The sequence below is a fragment of the Oratosquilla oratoria genome, chromosome 40 (assembly GCF_046742065.1).
Source record: "Oratosquilla oratoria isolate Oo_2021 chromosome 40, ASM4674206v1, whole genome shotgun sequence".
Lineage (NCBI taxonomy): Eukaryota > Metazoa > Arthropoda > Malacostraca > Stomatopoda > Squillidae > Oratosquilla > Oratosquilla oratoria.
In genome coordinates, this window is record NC_134816.1 from 26,664,019 (window position 1) to 26,686,717 (window position 22,699).

Here is a 22,699-nt window from a genome sequence, read left to right on the forward strand (position 1 = left end):
TAATGTAATAATAAAAGGTATACTAAATTTTGTATCTTTATTTCCATAATTCTTTCAACCTGTAATGTCATTCTGAAATCTACATTAAACATTATAATTTAGTTTAAAATTAACGTGGTCAAATAGTACACCAGAACTACCACAGGTGGTCAGGTGTTCCTGTATATGCCCAAACCCTGAACCACTAAAAGGTGACCAGAACTAAAGCCCTCAAGTGTTGTACATCAACAAAAACAATATTATTAATTTATTTTCCAATGGTGAGCTAGCCAATACTTGCAGGTCTTCGTAACTTCAGTTGACTACATATTCCCCCATGCCATTGTCCAGGGCAAATACATCTTTGTATAGTCACCAACAAAAGTATCAAGACCCAAGCTTGCTGAGGAGCACAAAAAAAATGATCAACTTCAAAAATATTCAAAACTGATGAATGGAATATGTTGTACCTCTGTTTTGTATATTTCTGCACGCTTGTCGCAATTTCATTGCTGACTATACATCTTTCTACTGCATGAGCATAAGAAAACTGTATTAAAAACCTTTGTTGTTAAGTGTTCATCTTTCTTGTCAGTGATGGCACAACTGTAAAAGTTGTTTCATAATACAATGAGGATTCATACATCAACATACAAGAGTACAATTCATAACTGAAAAAAAAATCACTGCTACTCTGGATGACGATCTAACCCTACATATGTGCTAATAATGTTACTTAAGAAGGGGAATATGCATTTATTAGGTTCTTTGAGAAGTCCTTTACTTGGGTGACTCCTCGAACTTCGTGCTCCAAGAGAGGCAACTTGGTGACGTGAAAGTCTTCATAAAGGTCAGCGATCTACAGGGGGGAAAACGTAAGGCATGAATACAAATAATGGGAATGAGCTAAATGCACAACAATCTTGGGTACAGCACATGGCATGGGAATGTTTGTTTGTTACAGACAAAAGTCATCATAATTACATAGCATTCATGATAACTGAGATTCATGTTTATTTTTCAACTTTTTGACATCGGACTGGACAAAGATATCACATATCAAGAACCAAAAAGATGAACAATTACAAAAGTATATGAAAATTCTGATAAATATTAATCTTGCCTACTACTACTGCTATTACTACTACTATTCATGCCACCTGCAGCTCTACCCAGACCTGAAGCCATGGGTCTTACGCAAGAGAGCCCTGAGACAATGGATTAATCCAACTAGGTATTTGAGGAATGCAGAGAAGTGGCAGGCAAGATCCAGAATCTAATTGTTTTTATTAGAAGAAAGTATATTACTTAAGGATTAGATGAAGGTCATTGTGGTACCAATCTAACAACGACAAAGTAAGGAGGAACCCCTTAATTTCAGACAAATGTTGCGGATTACTAAACCATGTGAAACCATTGAGGAAGATAGGTGGAACTAGGAGTGAGATTTTGGCTGACAACTCGTATGAATTAAAAAATTAATGTGTCTCAAATATGTTCAGCTTTAACTGACAGGCAGTGAATATACTCCAAGAGAGTTGGATGGGTAGGCCGTGTACCTGGATCTGGAGAAATTCTTTGACAAGGTACTCTAATCCAGCAACTTATCCTTTACTGTCCTAATTAATCTGTTCTTTAAGAGGTCCTTCATTAATACTAGTTCTATATGTTCTAATTTCCACATTAGTCTTTTATGAGACATCTTATCCAAAGCTTTCTCCAGATCATTTTTTGACAAAAACTGAACAAGTATAAGACACATGATGCTCCTTTTCTGAAATCTAATTGGCTATCTGACAAGATTTTTCTCTCTCCCAAATATTTTTTTCTTTTATCTTTCAATGTCTTCCCACACATTTCAGTCATTGTGGTTATTAAAGACACTAGTCTGTAATCTAGGGGCTCTTCCTCAATTCCTCCTATATAAGTTGGGACCACATTGGGATTTTACTGATATCTTAGCACTTTTCTATATTCTAATGAGCTCACAAATCATATTCAACAGTTGTTCTTTGCATTCTTTGAGTATCCAATAGGAGATCCTGTCAAGCCCTAAAGTTTTTCTCACATCTATTACCAACCATATCTATTTCAGGTTGCATGTGGCAGGAAAGGGAGGAGTGGAGGTGGAGGTAAGTTGTAGATTGAAAGAAGCAAGTAAATGCTTTGATAGATTAAAAAGTGGCATGAAAATTAGGCATTTGGGAATGGATGCAAAGAAGAGATTGTATGAAAGGGTGATTGTACTGGTGGCTTTGTATGGGGCAGAGACTTGGAATTTAAGAGAGGCAGAGAGGAAATGTTTAAATGTGTTTAAGATGAAATGTCTGAGGAGTATGGTAGGGGTTACTACATTGGATAGAATGAGAAATGAGGAGGTGAGAAGGAGAGCAGGAGTGGAAAAGGAGATGTAGATAGGGCTGATGAAAGAGTATTGGGATGGTTTGGACACATGGAAAGAATGAGAGATGAAAGATTAGTAAAAGAGGTGTGGAAGGTAAAGGTGGATGGAGTGAACTTGAGGGGACAACCAAGGACGAGAAGGATGGATGGGGTGAAGGAGGTATTGAGCAAGAGGGGAATGTCTGTTGAGCAAGGAAGATGGCAAAGATAGGGATGTGTGAAGAGAGACTGTGTATAGATGAGACTGTTATGCAAGGAAGGGAATTGGGGGGGGGGGGGTTAGTGGGAGCTTATGTATGAATGCTATTTTGATGCAGCCCAAAGGGATTTTTCCCAATCTCTTATTCTAGATGAGGGGACGGAGGGGGGGGTCACTGATTAAGTGAAGCGGCCTTGCTGTGGATGTACAGTGGCTTGCTACATTGCTCCTGACCCAGGGCAGTACATACATATACCAAGGCTTTTTCCCCCTTACAAGGGAGGTAGCCAAAAAAGGAAAAGGCATAAAATCATTCCCACCCATTTCATCCCTGAATACACTCCACACCCCTCCACCCTCCCTCTCACCCTTTAACCACTTCAATACGGGACTTAAATCTCGCGGGCAGCAGCCAATGCCAGCCGTACGACGTAACGAAATAATATTCGCATCATAAAATATAGTCGCCGCTTATATCGATCGTTCTCTCTTTCACCCGCGAATTTTGAAAACCACAGAGAATGGGATTAAGGGCGCATTTGGGAGAATGTAAAAACACAGGGGCGACTACAATAAATATAATCAAGACGCCGATATGGCAGCGTCGCGAATCCACTTGCTCCTCATGACGCCTACGTGTGCGGCACCGTATGGAAGGGGTTAATAGGAGATCATGAAGCGAAGAAATTCCTAGATGTGGTGCAGGATAATTTCCTAAAACAAATGATTACCGATCCTACGAGGGGACAAAATACCCTGGACTTAATTCTAACAAATAATGAGCACCAAATTAGCAGCGTAATAGTGGGCGATAGTCTAGGCTTTAGCGATCATCAAGAAATAAGATTTAATATTATTTGGGAAAAAATAAAAAGTACAAATAACGTTCAAGTACCAGACTTCAGGAAAGCAAACTTTGACAATATAAAAACCTATTTGAAATTGAATACGAAAAACAATCCGGACGTTTCAAACATTCTTGATTCTCGTTGCGGGGCTGATAGTCAGAAGTGGGTCAAGGAGGGTAATACGCATACCTTAGGTCAGGTCTGGGTCAAGGAGGGAAATACGCATACCTTGGGTCAGGTCTGGGTCACAGAGAGTAATACGCATACCTTAGGTCAGGTCGATTCGGGGCGAGGGCCCAAAAATCAGGTCAGTACTTTAGATGAAATGTATAACAATCTAACTGATCTAATCATTAATGCACAAAACACATTTATCCCCCTAAAGTCAATACGGAAAAATAGTAATACTCCCAAATGGATGACAGACAGATTGAAACATGAGATCGGAATTAAAAGAGGACTTTACGTAAAAATAAAAAACGGGGAATCACACCTTAGATCAAGATATAACGAAATGGCAAAGCTGGTTAAAAGGAATACACGTTCAGCGAAACGTAATTATGAAATCAAGGTTGCCAGTCAACCAAAATCCAACCCAAAGGGTTTCTTTCACCTCTATAGAACAAAAAATAAAGAAAGAATAGGACCAATTAAAAACAATGAAAATGTCATGATAGAATCGGAAGAAAAAATGAGTGAGGAGTTTAACAATTATTTTCTATCGGTGTTTACTAATGAGAGGTTAGATAAAGTACCTGACTGCGATCCGATTTTCAGAGGGGATGAAGAAAATAGCCTAACTAATATCAGCATTAGTAAAGAAGAAGTTATCAAGCAGATTGACAGACTTAAAGCTACAAAATCTCCGGGTCCGGACGAAATTTTTCCAAGAATGCTTAAAGAGTGTAAATTTGAAATCTGCGACCAGTTAACTGAAATATTCAATAAATCGGTAGACACTGGTTCTGTTCCAACTGCTTGGAGGCAGGAAAACGTTGTTCCTGTTTTTAAGAAGGGAGATAGATCAACCATATGCAACTACAGGCCAATCAGTTTGACATCAGTTATAGGAAAAATGCTTGAATCAATAATAGTAAATAGACTCAGAGAACACATTGAAGGGCATAATTTAATTCGTGATTCACAGCATGGTTTCTCCAAAGGTAAGTCATGCGTGACTAATCTTCTATCCTTTTACACTAAGGTATATAAGGCGTCAGACAACAATGAAAATTATGATGTTATTTACCTTGACTTTAGCAAAGCGTTCGACAAAGTGCCACACCAGAGACTACTAAATAAAATCAAAGCCCATGGCATAGGAGGAAAAGTGTTAGAATGGATTAGAGCTTGGATTAGTAACAGAAAACAGCGGGTCACCATAAATGGAATAAAATCTAGGTGGGGCAATGTTACTAGCAGGGTCCCCCAGGGCTCGGTTTTGGGTCCCTTGTTGTTCATTATGTATATAAACGACTTAGACGATGGGTTAAATAGTGATGTTAGTAAGTTTGCGGACGACACTAAAATAGGATGCCTAATTAGGTCAGGAGAAGACGCCCAGATTCTGCAGGATGATCTTAATAAACTGTTAACATGGTCGGTGAAATGGCAAATGAACTTCAATATCTCTAAGTGTAGCGTGTTAAACGTAGGGCTACACAACCCCGAAAATAGATACAACTTAGATAACACGTTTTTAGAAAAATCTGAGTGCGAGAGGGACTTGGGAGTTCTGGTGAGTCCGGACCTTAAAACCAGGAAGCAGTGCATTAGCGCCAGAAATAAAGCAAACAGAGCATTAGGCTTCATTGCTAGGACGGTAACGAATAGAAGTGCAGAGGTAATTATTAAACTCTATCTAGCGATAGTTAGACCCATCCTTGACTATGCGGTACAGTTTTGGTCTCCGTCCTACAGAATGGACATAAATTCACTAGAATCAGTACAGAGAAGAATGACCAAAATGATACAAGGACTCGGATATTTGCCTTACGAAGAGAGGCTTAGGCATCTAAACTTACACTCTCTGGAAAGACGCAGAGTGCGGGGTGATCTAATAGAAGTGTTCAAGTGGATCAAAGGCTATAACAAGGGTGATGCAAACAAGGTCATCATAATAAAACAACAGGGCAGGACTCGCAGTAATGGGTATAAACTGGACAAATTTAGATTTAAGAAGGAAATAGGCAAGAATTGGTTTACAAATAGGGTGGTCGATGAATGGAATAAACTTAGTAACCACGTAGTAAGCGCTGAAACTATCAGTTGTTCTAAAAAACGATTAGACAACTTTATGGATGGGGATGACAGGTGGTGATGGATACGGAGCTGCCTAGTGTAGGCCTTATGGTCTTTTGCAGTCTCCTTTATTTCTTATGTTCATCTTAGCATCTCCTGGATGACGGGTCATCCCTGCACCTTGTCCACTGCCCTGGGTCAGAAGCAGTGTCGCAAGACACAGCACATCCACAGCAAGGCCGCTTCATTAAATCAGTGACTCCCCCTCTCCGTGCCCCTATGCATAAAGGAGAAGACGGGGAGAAATCCCTTTAGGCTGCATCAAAATTTGCTCACACATACTACCTCACCCCCCATTCCACCTCATGCATCACACATCATCCATATACAACCATTCTCCATTCACCCCTGTCTTCTGTCCTCTCCCGTCCTTCCTCAACAGACATTCCTCTCTTCCCCAAGGCCCCCTTCATCCCATCCATCCACCTCATCCTAGGACATCCCCTCATGTTCACTCCCTCCACATCTGCCTTCCATACCTCTTTTACTAGTCTTTCTTCACTCATTCTTTCCATGTGTCCAAACCATCCTAATACTCTTTCATCAACCCTATCTCCCAACTCCCTTTCCACCCCTGTTCTCCTACTCACTTCCTCATTTCTCACTCTATCTAGCCTAGTAACCCCCATCATACTTCTCAGACACCTCATCTCAAACACATTCAAACTCCTTCTCTCTTCCTCTCTTATGTTCCATGTTTCTGCCCCATACAGTGCTGTTGGCACAATCACTCCTTCATATAGTCTCCTCTTAGCATCCATTCCCAAATGTCTATTCCTCATTACACTTTTTAATCCACCAAGGCATTTACTCGCTTCTCTCAATCTACATTCTACCTCCACCTTTTCCTGCCACATTTGCACCCAAGTATCTAAAACTATCCACTTCTTCCAGTCGCTCCCCCTTAATGCTCACTTCCAAACTCCTGCCACTTTCACCCCTTGTACATCTCATCACCTTACTTTTACCCACATTTATCTTCAGCTTTCTTCTGTCACACACTCTCCCAAACTCTGTCACCAACTTCCTCAATCCCTCCTCCGATCCTGCCACAAATGCAGTGTCATCTGCAAACAACAGCTGGCTCGCCTCCCACTTTTCTCCATTTTCTTTAAACATCTCCAATCCCTGACCCACTACCCTTGCATTTACCCAGGGCAGTAGGTTTGGATAAAGGGATGACCTGTCATCCAGGAGGAGCTAAGATGAAAAGATGGTGGATGGGGGTGGAAGTGGCTACATCCCTTATAAAGGGGAAAAAGTTCTTGGTATATAGATAGACTTCCAGCCATTCTTGTACTTCTCATACTTCCATTTATCATTCAATGCTATTTCTAGTTGTTCCTACCTCTTCTTCAAAGTCGCTTTCTTTGGTGGATATAGACGAATTTTTCATTCATTATTTCTGTTTGTGTTTTTCACCTTCAAAGACTGTTCCGTCTACTTTCAGCTTGTGGATTCCTTCTTTGTGTCTAAACTTAGCATTAATAATTCTAGAGAACAATTTTATATGCAGGGTGTGGGTGTGGAGTGGTAGTCTTTTATTTACCAAAAAATAGCATGATACTTGCCTGGTCCAGGTATTTGGCTTGAATACGGCACCGTGCCGCGCACATACGGCACGGCTGCTCCCCATCTCTCTGAAACAGCAACTGGTTGACAACAATGTTGTGTGTGTCAATCCCATAGCGGGTGAGCTCTTGCACCAGTCGTTCAGTTTCATAAAGGGACAGGAACTCCGCAATGCAGACACAAACAAAAGTGGTTTGATCCTGCAAGAAGAACAAACATGATATCAAAGGTTTTCTGACAAACAACTATAGGCTTATTTTTTCATTATTATTATAATTATGAAGGTCGCTGGCTGAGTGGGTTATGGCGTCGTTACTTGTGGCGAAGGTCAAGGGGATGGTGGTCCAAATCCTGCCATCGGCAAAGTTGAGCCAAGGGCATGGTTCATTAAATTCCATGCTACAAAGCCCTCTGTAAGGGGCACCATCCTAGCCTTCCAGTAAGGGGGTGTTTGTGACATTAAACCATATCATTATAATTATATATTTTTTTCCAATCTAAAGACACTAGTCAGTCCCTTGCGATTGTAGGAGAGAAAAAGGAAGAGGCAGCCTACAGTGATCAATCAATTAATCAATCTGCTGGCCCTAGTCTCTACTGCAGAAGACTTGTGGCTTTCAGGAAACTAGCAAGAGCCTCCATTCAGAACCCTAAGTCACTCGGAATATATATGGTGTTGTCATCTGGGAAGTGTTAGTGTGGAGTACTGTAGTATGAGGTGTTCAATGTCTTCTGTTTTTCTGCTTACAATGATATCAAGTTTGAACATTCTCCATAAATGTTTCATTCTATTAACCCTTAGAATACAATGATGTCAAAATGTGAGCATCACAAGGCACAAGTGAGTGTACAAGGATGCTGGCAATGGCATCCTGATTATATTTATTTTGTAGTTGTCACTGAGTGACCCCTGTATTCTGTGAACAAGCTTGATCATGTTTTCTGGGTTTTAAACATTCTGAGTGAATGAGAACAAGTATAACAGCTGTAACTTTATATTCTATAATGTGTGTATTGTGATGTATCATCATACATCAGGCAACCTAATGTGCGTGCAAGTATTTGACTCATATTGAAGAGATTAAGAGACAACCAGGTTAAATGGAAGTCATAGGCCATGCTCATGGATTTTTTTAAAGGCTTACGTACTTACAAGAGATGACTGATATCAAATGCATAACACATATCCAATGATAATACTTTTTTCAGATCTGCAAAATAAGTGAAAATGTGTTTGGGTGACAGGGTGAGTTGGAGACAAGTGTATAATACGACACTCTGTTCTATGACAAAGGTGTACCATGAATAAAGTGGCAGTGCAGTTGGGGGAACTGATGTGTTGAAATTTCCTCATGGAAGCTCGCTGGCTGAGTGGGTTAGGTCGCCATCACTTGCGGCAAAGGTTGAGGGGATGGTGGTTCGAACCCTGCCACCCATGAAGGTGAACCAATGGCATGGTTCATTAAATTCCATGCTACAAAGTCCTCTGTAAGGACCACTGTCCTAGCCTCCTGATAGGGAGGAGTTTGTGACATTAAACCATATCATCATAAAAAACAGGATGCTTGCTGGCTAAGTGGGTGAGTGTCACTATTAGCAACGGAGGTCATGGCGATGGCAATTCGAACCTTGCCATGAGTGAATCTGACCAAGTGCATGGTTCATCAAATTCCACAGTTTAAAGTCCTCCGTAAGGGGCACTGTCCTAGCCTCCTGATAAGGGGAATTTGCAACATTAAGCCAAATCAAAAAATAGAAAAAGAGTGTCAAAAGGGATGAGCAAAATGGGTAAGGATGTAAAGTAGGGGAGGAGTAAGTAAGGCAGAGAGAATCCCGATTCTCTTCAATCCCTTTTCACTCAATCCCTAATCTCACACTTACTGGATTTCTAAACTGTTCGTTAACTTTCTGAATGACTGGAAGGATGTTTTCTAGCTTAGCAGATATCTCGTCGGCATTGAAGTCTTGCAAACCAAGTAGTCCTCCAACCTATGGGAAAAAAAATAAAATAAATAAATAAATAAAATAAATAAAAAGAAGTAACTAAAGAGACTATATTGGTGAAAATTTATGGCAGAGTTTATTCTGATATATTTAACATTAATGACATTTACATTAATGACATTTTACATTAATTATATTTACATTAATTTTACATTATAGGCAAAAACAGTTACAAGAAAGTTCACAACAATACTCATTCTTAAACAAAAATTCAAATACATGGCAGATTACTACTGTTTAAACGAGAATGAAAAGGGATAGGAGTACATGGAGAAGCCGAGAGAAATATGGGAAGTGGCGAAGGATACCTACCTCCCTTGTAAGGAGGAAAAAGCCTTTGGTATATTCAATTCAACAAGAACCCACTGTGTTGGATAAGAAGAAATGAAATAAATGATATCCATAAATTTCGATCACAGACTGTGATCCTCTTCAGTGGAATCACAGTCTGTATTCCACTGAAGAGGATCACAGTCCGTGATCGAAATATATGGATATCATTTATTTCATTTCTTCTTATCCAACACAGTGGGTTCTTGTTGAATTTTACGAATGTGTTACGACATTACTTTGTAGCCTTTGGTATATGTATGTGAAGGACAGAGGTAGAAGTGGAAGAGGAATGAGGGTTTCAAGGAGGGAGTGACAAGGTGTGCAAAGATGGTAAGTGGAGCACAGAGGATGGGAGGGAATAGAAGAAAGGGTTGTGAGTGGTGTGATGATTAAGTAGGACGAGAGAAACGTACGAGAGTTACAAAGAAAAAAAAAGAGAAATAAAACATATGATAAAGGAGGAGGCAAAAAGGAGAGCAGATGTAAAGTGGGAAAGGAGTATAACAAAATTTCGAAAGTAATTAAAAAGATGTTTCGGAAGGAAGTTAACCAGTTCAGTACGAGTCAAATTCTCGGGCCTTATACGTATGATTCATCACACCACTCGCATTATAAAATATAAAGTCACTTCTGTATTACTTGTTCTCTTTTACTCTAAGTAATAATAAACACTTCTCTTTTTAGGTTATCTGCCCCTTGGGGCTACAGGGAGAAGGATGCCTAGTCCCTCTCCCCGTCCCTTTCTTCTCGCCTCTTACGATCCAAGTGGGATACTTGGTGGCAGTATTCTTTTCCCCCATCACAGAAAGAGAATACTCAGAGAAATGGTACAGGGCAGCAACAAGGGGTTGGGGGACAGCATAACGGAGGGACAGTCGTAGTTTAAAAGTGTCATCATTTCTCTATGAACAGAATTTCTTCTATCATAGACAAAATGATGTGTGGCTCTGGTCCGTAGGGGCGCCCCATATAGACCCTAAAGTATTGACTGCATGCTACTTGTGCCAACAGCACTGTATGGGGCAGAAACGTGGAACATAAGAGAAGAAGAGAGAAGGAGTTTGAATGTGTTTGAGATGAGGTGTCTGAGAAGTATGGTGGGGGTTACTAGGCTGGATAGAGTGAGAAATGAGGAGGTGAGGAGGAGAACAGGGGTGAAAAAGGATTTGGGAGATAGGGATGATGAAAGAATATTAGGATGGTTTGGACACATGGAAAGAATGAGTGAAGAAAGACTAGTAAAAGAGGTATGGAAGGCAGATGTGGAGGGAGTGAACATGAGGGGACGTCCTAGGATGAGGTGGGTGGATGGGGTGAAGGGGGCTTTGGGGAAGAGGGGAATGTCTGTTGAGGAAGGAAGGGAGAGGACGGAAGACAGAGGTGAGTGGAGAATGGTTGTATATGGATGATGTGATTGCATGAGGAGGAATTGTCGGGGGGGTGGGGTAGTATGCGTGAGTAAATTTTGACGCAGCCCGAAGGGATTTCTCCCCGTCCTCTCCTTATATGCAAGGGGGGACGGGGAGGGGGGGTCGCCGATTAAATGAAGCGGCCTTGCTGTATATGTACTGTGTCTTGCAACACTGCTTCTGACCCAGGGCGGTGGGCAGGGTGCAGGGATGACCCGTCATCCAGGAGGTGCTCAGATGAGAGGGAGGGTGGGAGGGGTGTGGAGTGTATTTAGGGATGAAATGGGTGGGAGTGTTTTTATGCCTTTCCCTTTTTGGCTACCTCCCTTGGAAGGGGGAAAAAGCCTTGGTATATATAAAAAAAAAAGAAATAATAATAAACACAGAAAACGTGATCAAACCAGTTCACAGAATCCAGGGGTAACTCATGTACAACTACAAATTAATATATATAATCAAGGCGCCAATGCCAGCAACCTCATGTACCCACTCATTCCTCATTTCATCATACTGACATGGTTCAGTGAGAAAGGGGAGGCTAGTCAAGTAGAGAAGAAAAGGTAAAAAGACACAGATGGAAACATGATAATGGAAGAGGAGGCAGTAAGGGGAAGATAGGCAGATCATTTTAAGGAGCTCTTAACCCCTTCGATACGATGACGCATACGTAGGCATCATGAGGAGCAAGTGGGTACGCAAGGATGCCGATGTCGGCATCTTGATTATATATATTGTTGTTGTACCCGCATGACCCCCATTCTCTGTAAACTGGCTTCATCATATTTTCTACGGTTATCAAAATTCACGGGTGAAAGAGAACGAGCAATACAGCGGTAACTTTATTTTCTATAATGCAAATATTATGACACAACATCGCACGTCTGGCAGCTAATGCTGCCCGCGAGATTTTGGCCCGGAGTGAAGGGGTTAAGAGAGGAAGGGGAGGCTAGTCAAGTAGAGAAGAAAAGGTAAAAGACACAGATGGAAACATGATAATGGAAAAGGAAGCAGTAAGGGGAAGATGGGCAGATCATTTTAAAGAGCTCTTAAATGTGGAGGAAGATTGGGTAGTAGCAGTGGGAAGGGCTAAGAAAATAACAGTGATGGGTGAGGAAAATGGAGAAAGAAGAAAAGATGAGGTGCAAGTATTATTAAAATGATGAGAGCAGGTAAGGCACCTGGGTTAGATGGGTGTCATGAAGAGTGTCTGAAGAAGGGAGGTACTGGCTAATGAAGTTGTTTAATGTGTGTCTATGGGAGGGTAGAGTGCCTGAGGACTGAAGGAGTGCCTGTATAGTTCTGCTTTATAAGGGAAAAGGGGACAAATGCGAGTGTAGTAGTTTTAGAGGGATCATTTTATTGAGTGTAGTTGGGAAGGCTTTTAATTGAGAGGATTAAGAGAGGAACAGAGGTAGTAATTGGTGAGGAACAGTGTGGGTTTAGGAAAGGTAGGGGTTGTGTGGATCAGATTTTTGTAGTTAGATATGCAAGACAATTTTAGCAAAAGGTAAGCATGTCTTTTTGGTCCCTTATGGATTTAGAAAAGGCTTATGACAGGGTAGACAGGAAGGCACTCTGGGTGGTTTTATAGATATATGGGACTGAGGAAAAGCTAATAAGGACAGTCAAGATTTTTTTTTATGAGAGTAGTGGAGATTGTTAGAATTAGAAAAGGAGAGGGTGAGTGGTTTGAGGAAAAGGTGGGGCTACATTGGGTATGTATCATGTTGCCATGGCTGTTCAAGGTGTACATGGATGGGGTGGTGAGGGTAATGGGCAGGGTATTGGAAATGGTTAGAGAAAATGGAAAAAAGTGGGAGGTGAGCCAGTTGTTTGCTGGCAACATTGTACTTGTGGCAGGGTCAGATGGGATATTAAGGGAATTAGTGACAGAGTTTGGAAAGGCATGTGAGAGGAGAAAGTTGAAGGTAAATGTGGGTACATGTAAGATGAGATATACAAAGGAAGAGGATGGCAGAGTTGAAAGGAAGTCTAAGAGGAGAGAGGCTGGAGGAAGTGGTTAGCTTTAGGTATTTGGGGTCACATGTTGCAGGAAAGGGAGGAGTGGAGGTGGAGGTAAGTTGTAGATTGAGAAAAGCAAGTAAATGCCTTGGGGGATTAAAATGTGTCATAAGAAACAAGCATTTGGGTTTAGATGCAAAGATATTATATGAAGGGATGATTGTGCCAATAGCACTGTGTGGGGCAGAGACTTGGAATTTAAGAGAGGCAAATAGGAAAAGTTTGAATGTGTCTGAGATGAAATGTCTGAGGAGTATGGTAAGGATTGCGAGGTTGGATAGCATGAGAAATGAGGAGGTGAAGAAGAGAGTTGGGGTGGAAAAGGAGATGGCAAATAGGATTGATGAAAGAATATTGGGATGGTTTGGACACATGGAAAGAATGAGTGAGGGAAGATTAGTAAAAGAGGTGTGGAAGGCAGAGGTGGATGGAGTGAGCTTAAGGGGATGACAAAGGATGAGATGGATGGATGGGGTGAAGGGGGTGTTGAGCAAGAGGGGAATGTCTGTTAAGCAAAGAAGGGAGAAGGCAGGAGATAGGGGTGAGTGGAGAATGGCTGTGTATAGATGATACTGTGATGCAAGGAAGGGAGGGGGGAGGGAGTGGTTATGCGTGAATGATATTCTGATGCAGCCCAAAGGTATTTTTCCCCGTCTTCTCTTTTTCAGCACAAGGGAACAGAGTTTTTTTTTTTTTTTTCCTATTAACCTCTTGAATACAATGACACCTATGTATGCATCATGAGCCGTGAGTGGGGTATACAACGATGCTGGTGTCGACTTCCTGATTATATTTATTTTGTAGTTGTTAACCTCCATATTCTGTGAACAGACTTGATCACATTTTCTGTGACGTTATATTTATTCAGGGTGAAAGAGACTGATTATAATAGCATTAACTTTATACTTTGTAATGTGCGTATTGTGATGGATCATCGTACATCAGGCAACCTGATGTGTGCACGAACATTTGACTCATATTGAAGATGTTAAGAGAAGAGGCCTTATTATAGATATGCTGTGCCTTGCTGCACTGCTTATGGCTCAGGGCAGTGGGCAGGATACAGGGATGATCTGTCATCCATGAGGCTCTAATGTGCGAGGGAGGAAAGGGTGGTGGATGGGAGTGGAATGGGTGGGAGTGTATATATATTTTTTGACTTAGCTACCTCCTTGGTAAATATATTACAGTGAGTCCTCCTTATACGGTAGTTCTTTATCCAGTAAATTCACTGTTATGGTGTTTGGTAATTACTACCCTTGATTCTATTTACGGTAAGAAAAATTCACAGATACCGTATCCGCTAGATATTTTGAAGAGGAAAGAGCAGGGAGAAGGTATGTCTGCCATATCCTATTATCACATGATATAATGGGTTCAGTATACGGTAATTTCAATTTGCGGTAAGGTTTTCAGGAATGCATATGTACTGTATAACGAGGACTTACTGTAATGGAAAAATAATATCCAAAGAACACTTGACTTAAAGCTGAAAAATTAAATTAACTACAATGACAAACACATCAGAATTAAAACAATATAATAATTAAGATATCAAAATTCTTATTACCTGGTTGACAAAAGGACTAATTTGATTCTTGAGCCGTAATAATTTGCCCAGGGATTTCTCAATGACTTGGGGGAATGAAAGCAGCCGTAAAGTATGTCCAGTTGGTGCGGTGTCAAACACCACCACACTGAAATTCATGCCTTGCACCAACCTGTGAAGAAAAAATTAGTTGGAGCTTAAATATAAAAACAAGACAATAAACATAAATGATGTGGTGGGGGATAAACCAGCTTTGGATGTTGGGTTCTGCTGTGCATGTGCTGTGTCTTACTGCATTGCTTCTGACCCAGATAGCAGGTGGGGGATGGATGACTCCTCATCCACAAGGAGCTAAGAGATTTTGTAAAATGGAAACAAATGGATGTTGATGGGTGTAGGATGAAGGGAGGGTGGATGCATATCTTGGCTGGTTATCACTATTCTAATGGAGAGGAAACCTTTTATTACCTACATGTTCACCTAAAATGAATAAAATCACCAATATTAGCAAGAACAATGGTTATTTAATTAAGATAAATGTGTTACTCTTTATGAACTCAAACAAAACCCTCAAATTGCTATCATATACATTCAAGTAAATACAACCAAGGTTGCATAACATCTCGTTTTACAAATTCAGTATATATGAACAGAGGTCAATAACCTCTTACTTCATAACTTCTGCATAGCTCATGGCCTCATCAATGCCTGGGAAGACTCCGAGGGCTTCTTGCAAAATGTCCCGACCCATCCTCATGGCATCACTTGCTCCTTCAAAATACTCGTCTGGTAATTCTCCATAGCCTATGTTAGGGTCAATTTCCTGAAAAAGAAAGAAAAGGAAAAAAAAAAATAATAATAATAATAAAGAAAAAATAATAATAAATAAATAAATCTAAATAAATAAATGAATAAAATAATGACCACCACAGTGTATGCTGGGGATGATTACCTGAAAAATAAAAACGAGTGTACTCTGGTCTTTATATCTGCCGACAGAATGAAAAATAGGTGGGAGCAGGTATGTGCCTTTGACTTGGCTATCTCGAATAAGAGGGAAAAAGCTCTTGGTATATAGACAGAATAAAATGAAAAGAAGAAAAACAAAAAGGTAACTCTTGCAGCCTATAATGAAATTCATTCCTTAAAAAGACATATCATGTTTTTAATATTTATTGGCCCCTTCCAAATGAATATGTAGCAATTCCCTACGGCTGACATTGGGTTCAATTTCTCCCAGTGGTTATACAGTGTGTAAAGTAGTACCTCGTTATTGGCAGAGGTTTGGTACCGAGGATATCAACTGATACCCAAAACTGTCAATACTAATTTTCCTTCGATAAGTACCAGCTGGTTTCAATGTTTATGTACAAGTTGTTCTATATTCTATATCTGACCCAGGGCAGTGGGCGGGATACAGGGATGCCCCTTCTTCTATGAGGAATTTAGATGAGTGAGAGGAAAGGGTGGTGGATGGGAGTGGGTACGTGCTTCTTGACTTGGCTACCTTCCTTATATGGGGGAAAAGCCCTTGATATATGGATATATATTGTATTGTTATATCCAATTTAATTTACCATGCTTAATGGAAATATATTTGTTAGGTGATTGAAATACAATGACTATATTTACAACAGTGGCGTAGGATGCCAAAATGCCCCCCCATTGATAACTGAAACCATCCATAAAAAATCCGTTGATAACGAAGGACTACTGTATTCAATTCTCCACTTCTCTCAATCTGGGACTAACAAATGGTACTTCTTTTTGGTGGTCTTACAAAATGGGTGGTTCTGCTAGATGGACAGCAAAGCTGTCCATTTTCAAAACGATGTGCCGTGTCTTGCGGCACTGCTTCTGACCCAGGGCAGTGGACAAGATGCAGGGATGACCCGTCATCCGGGAGGTGCCAAGATGGAAGGGAGGGAGGAGGGTGGCGGGGCATGGAGTGTGATAGGGATGGAATGGGTGGGAGTGGTTTTTATGCCTTTGTTTTTTTGGCAGTCTCCCTTATAAGGGGTAAAAAAAGCCTTTGGTATATGTATATGTATGTATGTATGTCAACCTCCTCACCCTGAGGGGCTGACACTTGGTCCCTGGACTTCGCCCAAGATCTTTATCAAAATTAACTGTATTTCTTACACCTTTTCACACACTAAGACCTGACAATTAGTGTTTGTTCTTCTCTTACAACTTTCAACCTTTGGTACGTAAACAGTCTCACATTAGTACAACACAGCCCCCCGACCATGGGTGTCTAAAGGGGGCAGTTGCCCCATCCAGAAATCCAGGGTGTGCTTAAAACTTTGCCAGTTGTTACATATAATTCTGTTATATTTTCAAATTATAGAATTTCAGTATATGATGAAAGTCAAAATGTAACTCATTTAGATAATGTATATATGTGTCTATGCAGCCAATTTGAAGAGTGTCTTGATATAACCCTATACCATTAACTATATATATATTTTTAATTCTGCCCTCCGCCACTATAAATTCCTACGGATGTCCCCCCAATGAGACCAAATTGTCAGTTGCTGTGAGGTTATGGATTACTAGTTGCCAGTGAAGATTGAGGAAACAATTATTATTATTCCCTAATAATTTTTGGAAGTTTTAATTCCTACCAAACACAAAATATCAGGTTCAAGAAATTGCAAATTATTTTCAATCTGGATAAATTCCATCTACATAGCTGAGTGAGTCACATTTATAGCACACTGTACATTTTATAACATCTTTTATGATTATTGATCTCTTGTCACAACATCATGGCATTTTTGACACATTTAAGTTTTGAACTAGTTGAAGACATGAATTTATCTATCTGGTCCAAGAGGGCACTGCAACAAACTTATAAACTATAGCAAATGCTTCATGTACATAACCAAGGTTGAGCACCATCACAAAGAATTAAAGTATTTCAAATATGAAACAAATATCATAATTTTTGTAATCTGTATGAACATAAAATAGCAAAAAGCAATAAATTTGTAAAGCTTACCATTGCATAAAGATTTTCAAAACCTTTGACTTTTGTGGGAACCTTTGAGAATTTTTGGTCAAATGCATCTGATATATTGTGTGCAGGATCTGTGGAGATGATCAATACACTCTCTCTCACTTTGGCAAGCTGAACTGATAGGCTGCAGCTGTGAAAAAATAAATAAAAACAAGACTTAGGTGCAATCAAATGAATAACAAGAACTTCTCCAAAATAATTTTCAAACACACAACTTAAGGAAATAGGTAGATTACAAAAAATGAATAAATAAATAGATAAATAAAAAATACATAAATAATAATAATAAATAAATAAAATTAAATAAATTAATAGATAAAAAATAATAATTAACAAATAAAACTAATAAAACCATACACTGATGCCACCCCTCCCTTTTCTAGTAAACATGTAGAAGATACATGAAAAAAATGAAAAACTTCCATGCTGAGGGCCTAGTTACGATTTTAAATTTCCATCTTAAAACATCTGGGCCCATAAGTAATAAAGGCCTTAACAAATATATTCAACAGCTCCTGGCTACACAAAATTTAAAGTGTCAGAAAAAAAAGAGCACATATGATCCCCGAATAAACCACCAGAAAATCTGGCATCATACAGACAAATCTCATTACTATCCATCATATCCAAACTGATGGAAAGACTGATCTCAGTAACATAACAAAACTGCTCACCTCCCCTAACCAATGCAGATTCAAGGAGGGTCACTCCACCAGTACACTTCTCACAAACATTACACAAGTTTTTGAGTGATATAACACGAAAACACCACCAGTAAGAAATGCCATGGTAGCAACAGACATAAGTAAACTTCATAGACACATACACATGTACAATATACTAAATCTGAGACAATTTGGATTTTGATAAGGAAGACCATGTACCACAAATTTGATCTGGTTTTACTTCAAAACTACTAGATATAATACAGTAAAGGGATGGATGGGCTGATTGTGCTTTCCTACACCTACAAAAAGCTCTTGATAAAGTTCCACACAAAAAACTATTAAGAAAACTGGAAAGCATAGGAGGGATACAAGGTAAACTATTGAAATGGATTGAGAACTTCTTGCATGGAAGAAAAATGAGAGTAGTGCTCAGAGATAAGAGTTCTACTTGGGAAGAGGTGAGTAGTGGAGTTCCACATGAATCAGTATTGGCTCCAATAATGTTTGCTATTTATGTGAATGACATGGATGAGGGTGTAGAATGTTACACGAGATTCTTTGCAGATAACACAAAACTGTTGAAGAAAGTGAGTACTGAAAAGGATTGTGATTCACTGCAGAGAGATCTGAACAGGGTTTGAGAATGGAGTGAGAAGTGGGAAGTGGACTTCAACATTAAGAAATATAGCATCATGAAATTTGGAAAAAGTAAAAAAAGGATATCAGGACAATATAAAATTGGTGCAAAGGAAGCAAAGAAAGTGGGATTTGAAAAAGACCTGGGAGTAATTGTCACAAAGGACATGTCCCCTGATAAACAGATAAACAAAATTGTTGGAGAAACCTACAACTTGCTAAGATCAATAAAGGTGGCTTTTAATTACTTGGATGAAGAAATGATAAAAAAATAAATAAAAAAAAATACTAGATCTAAAAAGGACAGTTATAGAAGAGACCTTAAAAATAACAGCTTTCCCCACAGAATGGTGGATGTATGGAACAAACTAGACAAAACTATAGTGTGTGCAAAAACCATACATGAATTTAAGAGTAAATTAGCCATGGCGAGATACAGATACGGGACACCACAAATGTAGCTCCCCTTACCGTAAGATACAACTAGGTGAATAGGTAAATTTACCAAAAAGCTCTTTGCCCTTAAAAGGGAGGGGTGAGGGTGGCCAACTTAAGGCATGTACTTACTCCTCATCCCATACTGGGGTACTGACTACATGGGAAATTAGGGACTTTTGGGGTGCCCCTATGGACCAGTCACCTATCATTCATCTATGTTACAATTATCTATTCATAAAGGAATGATGATACTTTTGGGATCAATTGTACAATTTCCCTTTACTACTTCTGTGACTTTACCCCTTCCTGATTCCCCTGTGGTAGTGGAGGGGGGGGGGGAGCATACTCCCTCCACAATCCTATGCATGTCATAGAAGGTGACATATATCAACATCAAGTTCAAGTACTGATCTGTGGAGGGAAACTGATAACAATCTACAAAGTTCTTAATACCTCCATGACATGATTCCCAATAATCAAGAAAACTAATGCCTTACAAACTTCACAAAACAATGTATTAAGAACATCAACAGGATGTACCAGGACCAATCAAGGTAAAGGGTGCAAATAAGGTACATGTACTTGACAGCAATAAAGTGAGATATATCATGATGAAGGGTAATGACCTATAGTCTCACATTTACGATATGAAGGATGGTATAACAAGCTACATTGATATGATTGCAAGTGATGCAAAGATCATGAGAAGATTAAGAAGCAAGAACTGTAAGTTATTACAAAAAGAGATCTTGATAACATATGCACCTGGAGTCAGGTAGGAAAAATATATTTTGGAAAAAAAAAAAGGTAATGGAATTGGGAAATAACTCAAAAAGACCTTCACTGACTTGTTCATTTGGTTACGAGTTTCAAAGGCAAAGGAGGAGAAAGATCTGGAAGAACAGATTAAAGCTAAATGCCATCTGACAAAAATTTTGGTAAATTTCCAGAAGTGCACACTTACACAATATACCAATAGAATATCAAATATTACCTTTGAAAATTATAATACGTCAACATAATACATATTTTTCTTGGCGAAAATTAATAACAAAAAATTGCTAAAATTGATACACAAACAAACGTAGCCACTGCAACTGCTTGGCACGCCATCTTTGTTTTGGTAAATGGGGAGATTGAAGAAATTAAAGTATAATAAATTTGTCTATTCTAACATAACCTACATGCTTACCTAATCTAACCTAAACAGCATTTAGTAATCCGTTACCTATAATTTTGGAGGTCATCAGGCCTTAATCGTCCTCTTTGACCTCCAAAATCTATCAGAACAAAGATGGCGTCTCAAGGAGCTGCCACAACTCTGTTTATGTATCGCTTTTAGCAACATTTTCTGTTACTGATTTCTGCCATGAAAAATGTATAGGTAAAATTTTAGAAAAGCACACCTATGCGATATAGCAATAGAAAATTAATTATTAATTTTGTAAATTATAATAAATCAATGTACAGTAATATGTAATTTTCTTTGTGGAAATCAATAACAAAAAAAGCTGCTAAAACCAGTTTACTAACTAAAGAAATTGTGACTGCTAAATGATACACCATGTTTGTTTTGATGAATGCCGAGGTCAATGAAATGAAAGGGTGATAAATTCATCGATTCTAACCTAACCTACCTGCCTAACCTACATAAACTAACCTATATTTAGCAATTTGGTACCTCCAGTTCTAAAGATCATCTGGGTTGTCGTTGTTGTCGTCACGGATGTTGATGGCCTAATTATTATTGTACCTCTGGCAGTTAATAGACGACGGCAGAACCCCGTGTTCTCTCACAAAGTCCAAGGAAGCCCTATTGTCTTTGTAACAGCACTTATTAACGTCACCTGGAGTTGGAGAACAGCCGGTGCATAAAGTGAAAGCCATCTTCTAACTGACAGTTATTGGACTGTACAGACGACAACATGGCATCTAACCATCTTGATCCTATGCATGCAGCTTCATTCAATAGTATATTTGCTTTTAGCAAGTTATTATTTTTTTTTTTTCCATGAAAAATGTATATGTTGATGTATTACAATTTATAAAATTCATAATTAATTTTCTAATGCTATATCACGTAGGTGTGCACTTCTAAGAAATACTGTATATTATGTTGATGCATTATAATTTACAAAATCTATATTTAATTTTCTAATGCTATATTGTGTAGGTGTGCACTTCTAATAAAAATACCCAAATTTCAGTAAAAGAAGAAAAGATACACAAGGATAACTGCATTCAGCTCCCCATCCAGCTTTAAAAAATACCAACACAGATCATACCTGAACACAGAAGCAAACTGACACAGATGTAATTGCAACACATTAAACTGAGGCTAGAAATGTGACTTCTCTTTGATCACATTACATGTAAATCACACATTTTACAAAAAATATATCAAATAATGCAACCATATATATAGAATTGTGCATTTGAGCAAAAACCGTCCTTGTTTGGGTTTTGTCGGTAATTAGTGAGACCGTCCTATAGTGCCCCATCAAGCCTCAGCCAGCAACAACACAAGTGACAATATCACTTTCTTGGCCTTGGGTGACTTCTGGGACAATTCTGTGACTATTACTGGTAACTTGGAAGCTGTGGGCTTCCTGCAGGGAAGATCTAGGGCAATATTTGAATATATTGAATAAGTGACATTCATATTAATATTCATTAACATCAATGAACTGCAGTTTTTCTTTTCCTCTCCACATGTGCAAGTGTGGAATACAACTCGTCTTAAACTTTGTATTATTAATTTTACTAATCCTACTCAGCCTGATGGTAAACTGACTGGTGGACTGGATTTTCTTCTAGTTAATGTTAAATAACTTTGCTATGGCCTGTTCTACATAATATAATATAAATATGGGGCACAAATTGTGCACATCTCCCAATCACCAATGTTATCAACGTATTCATTTAAATAAACTAATCCATCCTGCTTGAACACGTACTCGCTTTCCAGAGCTAGAATAGAAGGTAACACCAGTTCCTCTAGCAACGAACCAGCAATAGTTGATTTTTCTCACCTCGTAGTAGTTTTGCCTACACCGCCTTTACCACCAACAAATACCCATTTCAGTGATCTTTGGTCTACAACATTTTTGACAGTTGGCTCCAGTGGTTCTAGATCTGCAAGATCCATCCCATCATTACTTCCACTTGCCATATTTTTCTAGTTGTTGTTATCACAACACAGTAAATGTCTATTGTTTCCAATGTGCTGCTAAGTTTGTTTTCCCCAACTACATCTGTGCACTACTACATCAAATGTAGACATAACATGTATGTTTTTAAAAGAATTACTGAGTTA

The 22,699-nt window shown here is 39.2% G+C and overlaps 1 protein-coding gene and 1 long non-coding RNA gene across 2 annotated transcripts in view; both read right to left on the minus strand.

The window, feature by feature from the left end:
• Positions 1 to 22,699, minus strand: part of LOC143020720 (uncharacterized) — a 134,007-nt gene that overhangs the window by 109,753 nt on the left and 1,555 nt on the right. The gene's annotated exons all lie outside the window — the stretch shown is intronic.
• On the minus strand, positions 24 to 22,677 carry LOC143020717 (ATPase ASNA1 homolog). The gene is made up of 7 exons (XM_076177404.1): positions 22,416 to 22,677; positions 17,624 to 17,771; positions 15,291 to 15,442; positions 14,641 to 14,791; positions 9,184 to 9,291; positions 7,302 to 7,502; positions 24 to 838 (listed from the first exon to the last, which is right to left on the minus strand). The coding sequence occupies exons 1-7, from the start codon at positions 22,553 to 22,555 to the stop codon at positions 716 to 718; spliced, it is 1,023 nt and encodes a 340-aa protein (XP_076033519.1). The 5' UTR covers positions 22,556 to 22,677; the 3' UTR covers positions 24 to 715.